Source organism: Poecilia reticulata, linkage group LG19 (assembly GCF_000633615.1).
Source record: "Poecilia reticulata strain Guanapo linkage group LG19, Guppy_female_1.0+MT, whole genome shotgun sequence".
Classification (NCBI taxonomy): Eukaryota; Metazoa; Chordata; class Actinopteri; order Cyprinodontiformes; family Poeciliidae; genus Poecilia; species Poecilia reticulata.
In genome coordinates, this window is record NC_024349.1 from 912,386 (window position 1) to 914,070 (window position 1,685).

The 1,685-nt window shown below is 39.6% G+C and overlaps 1 protein-coding gene across 1 annotated transcript in view; it reads right to left on the reverse strand.

Moving 5' to 3' along the window:
• The window catches only part of sh3bp1 (SH3-domain binding protein 1), a 26,970-nt gene that overhangs the window by 5,208 nt on the left and 20,077 nt on the right, over window positions 1-1,685 (reverse strand). The window contains exon 16 of the mRNA XM_008436271.2: window positions 943-1,040. Coding sequence (XP_008434493.1) covers window positions 943-1,040 — 98 coding nt within the window. The remainder of the gene's footprint in view (window positions 1-942; window positions 1,041-1,685) is intronic.

A 1,685-nucleotide genomic window follows, 5' to 3' on the forward strand; every position in this document is an offset into this window, starting at 1 on the left:
GAGCAACAACAACTGGAGCAGCAGCAACTAGAGCAGCAACAACTAGAGCAGCAACAACTAGAGCAACAACAACTGGAGCAACAACAACTGGAGCAACAACAACTGGAGCAACAACAACTGGAGCAGCAGCAACTGGAGCAGCAGCAACTAGAGCAGCAACAACTAGAGCAACAACAACTAGAGCAACAACAACTGGAGCAGCAGCAACTGGAGCAGCAACAACTAGAGCAACAACAACTAGAGCAACAACAACTGGAGCAGCAGCAACTGGAGCAGCAGCAACTGGAGCAGCAGCAACTGGAGCAGCAGCAACTAGAGCAGCAACAACTAGAGCAACAACAACTGGAGCAGCAGCAACTAGAGCAACAACAACTGGAGCAGCAACAACTGCTTCACATTTCTGTGCTTCAAATCTAACTTACACTGCAAAAACTAAATTCCATCAGGTAAATTCAGTTTAGTTTCTTTTACACTTAAAATAAGACAAAACAAACTTGCAAGTTGATCAAGACACAGAAACTTGTTTTAAGTAAATATATCCTTAATACTGACATAAAAAAAAATTTCCTTTGGCAGATTATTTTACTTACATGGGAAAAATGTCTTGAATTAAATAAATACAGTAACATTTTAACAATATTAATTAATTATTCACTTAAAACAAGGTCTTATTTCTTGTTGAAAAGTTACTTATAAGTCAGTTTTGTCTTATTTCAAGTGTCCTAAAACGTTTGGAGTAGAAATTAGACCAAAATTACTTGGTGAGATTTTGTGTTTTTACAGTGTAAACATGCAAACAGAAAATAAAATGTTGTTCTTAATGGTCTGAAAAATAAATCTGAAGGAGATGAAACTGCAGAAAGAATCTCTAAATATGTAAATCACCAGATTAAAGGAATGTCTGACACGAGCATTTTGAAGTGTACAGGTGTGAGGTGTTACCTTCTGGGAACAGGCTGGAGCTGCACTGGATCAGCGGCTCGATGACCATCACCACCTGGACCGAAGACGCCGCCGCCATGTCGAACAGAGCGGCTTCCCTGAACAAACGGAACCGCGAGACATGAAACACGAACCGGACCCACTGCGGCTCTCTGTGGTCGGTTTCAACGCAGGTAAAAAAACACGTTTCTGAGTCTGAAGCTGATTGGTCAAAAACGGTGAATTGATCCCATTTGCTGCCAAACTAACAGCAGGAAACGTTTGAGCAAACAGACGGATTTAATCTGAACCCATAAAAATACCCCAGGAACAAGGAGCATCTCGTTTCCTGTCATTGTTGAAATCGACGTCTGGAAAACGTCCCTGACGATTAAACAAATCAGGAACTAGATGTGAAATCATCCATAAGCTCAAAACACTAATGAGCCGATTCATTTCCATGTTTAGCAGCTAAATATTTAGCTCCAAACATCTGTATCTGAGCTAGCTAAATATTTGGCTAATATGCAAATTCACCTGCCAGAAAGCGGAAGTGGACTATCAAAATAAAAGCTGGGTCTTGAGAACTTCTATATAAATCACTGTTGGTAAAAGTTTGTTTTAAATGGCTCATTTGTTTAAAGAACTAAGATGAAAAGGTGAAACTTTAAACGTGTTATAACACGTTTAAGGTGCTAAAACGTGACACTTTAAACGTGTTATAAGACGTTTATGGTGCTAAAACGTGACACTTTAAACGTGTT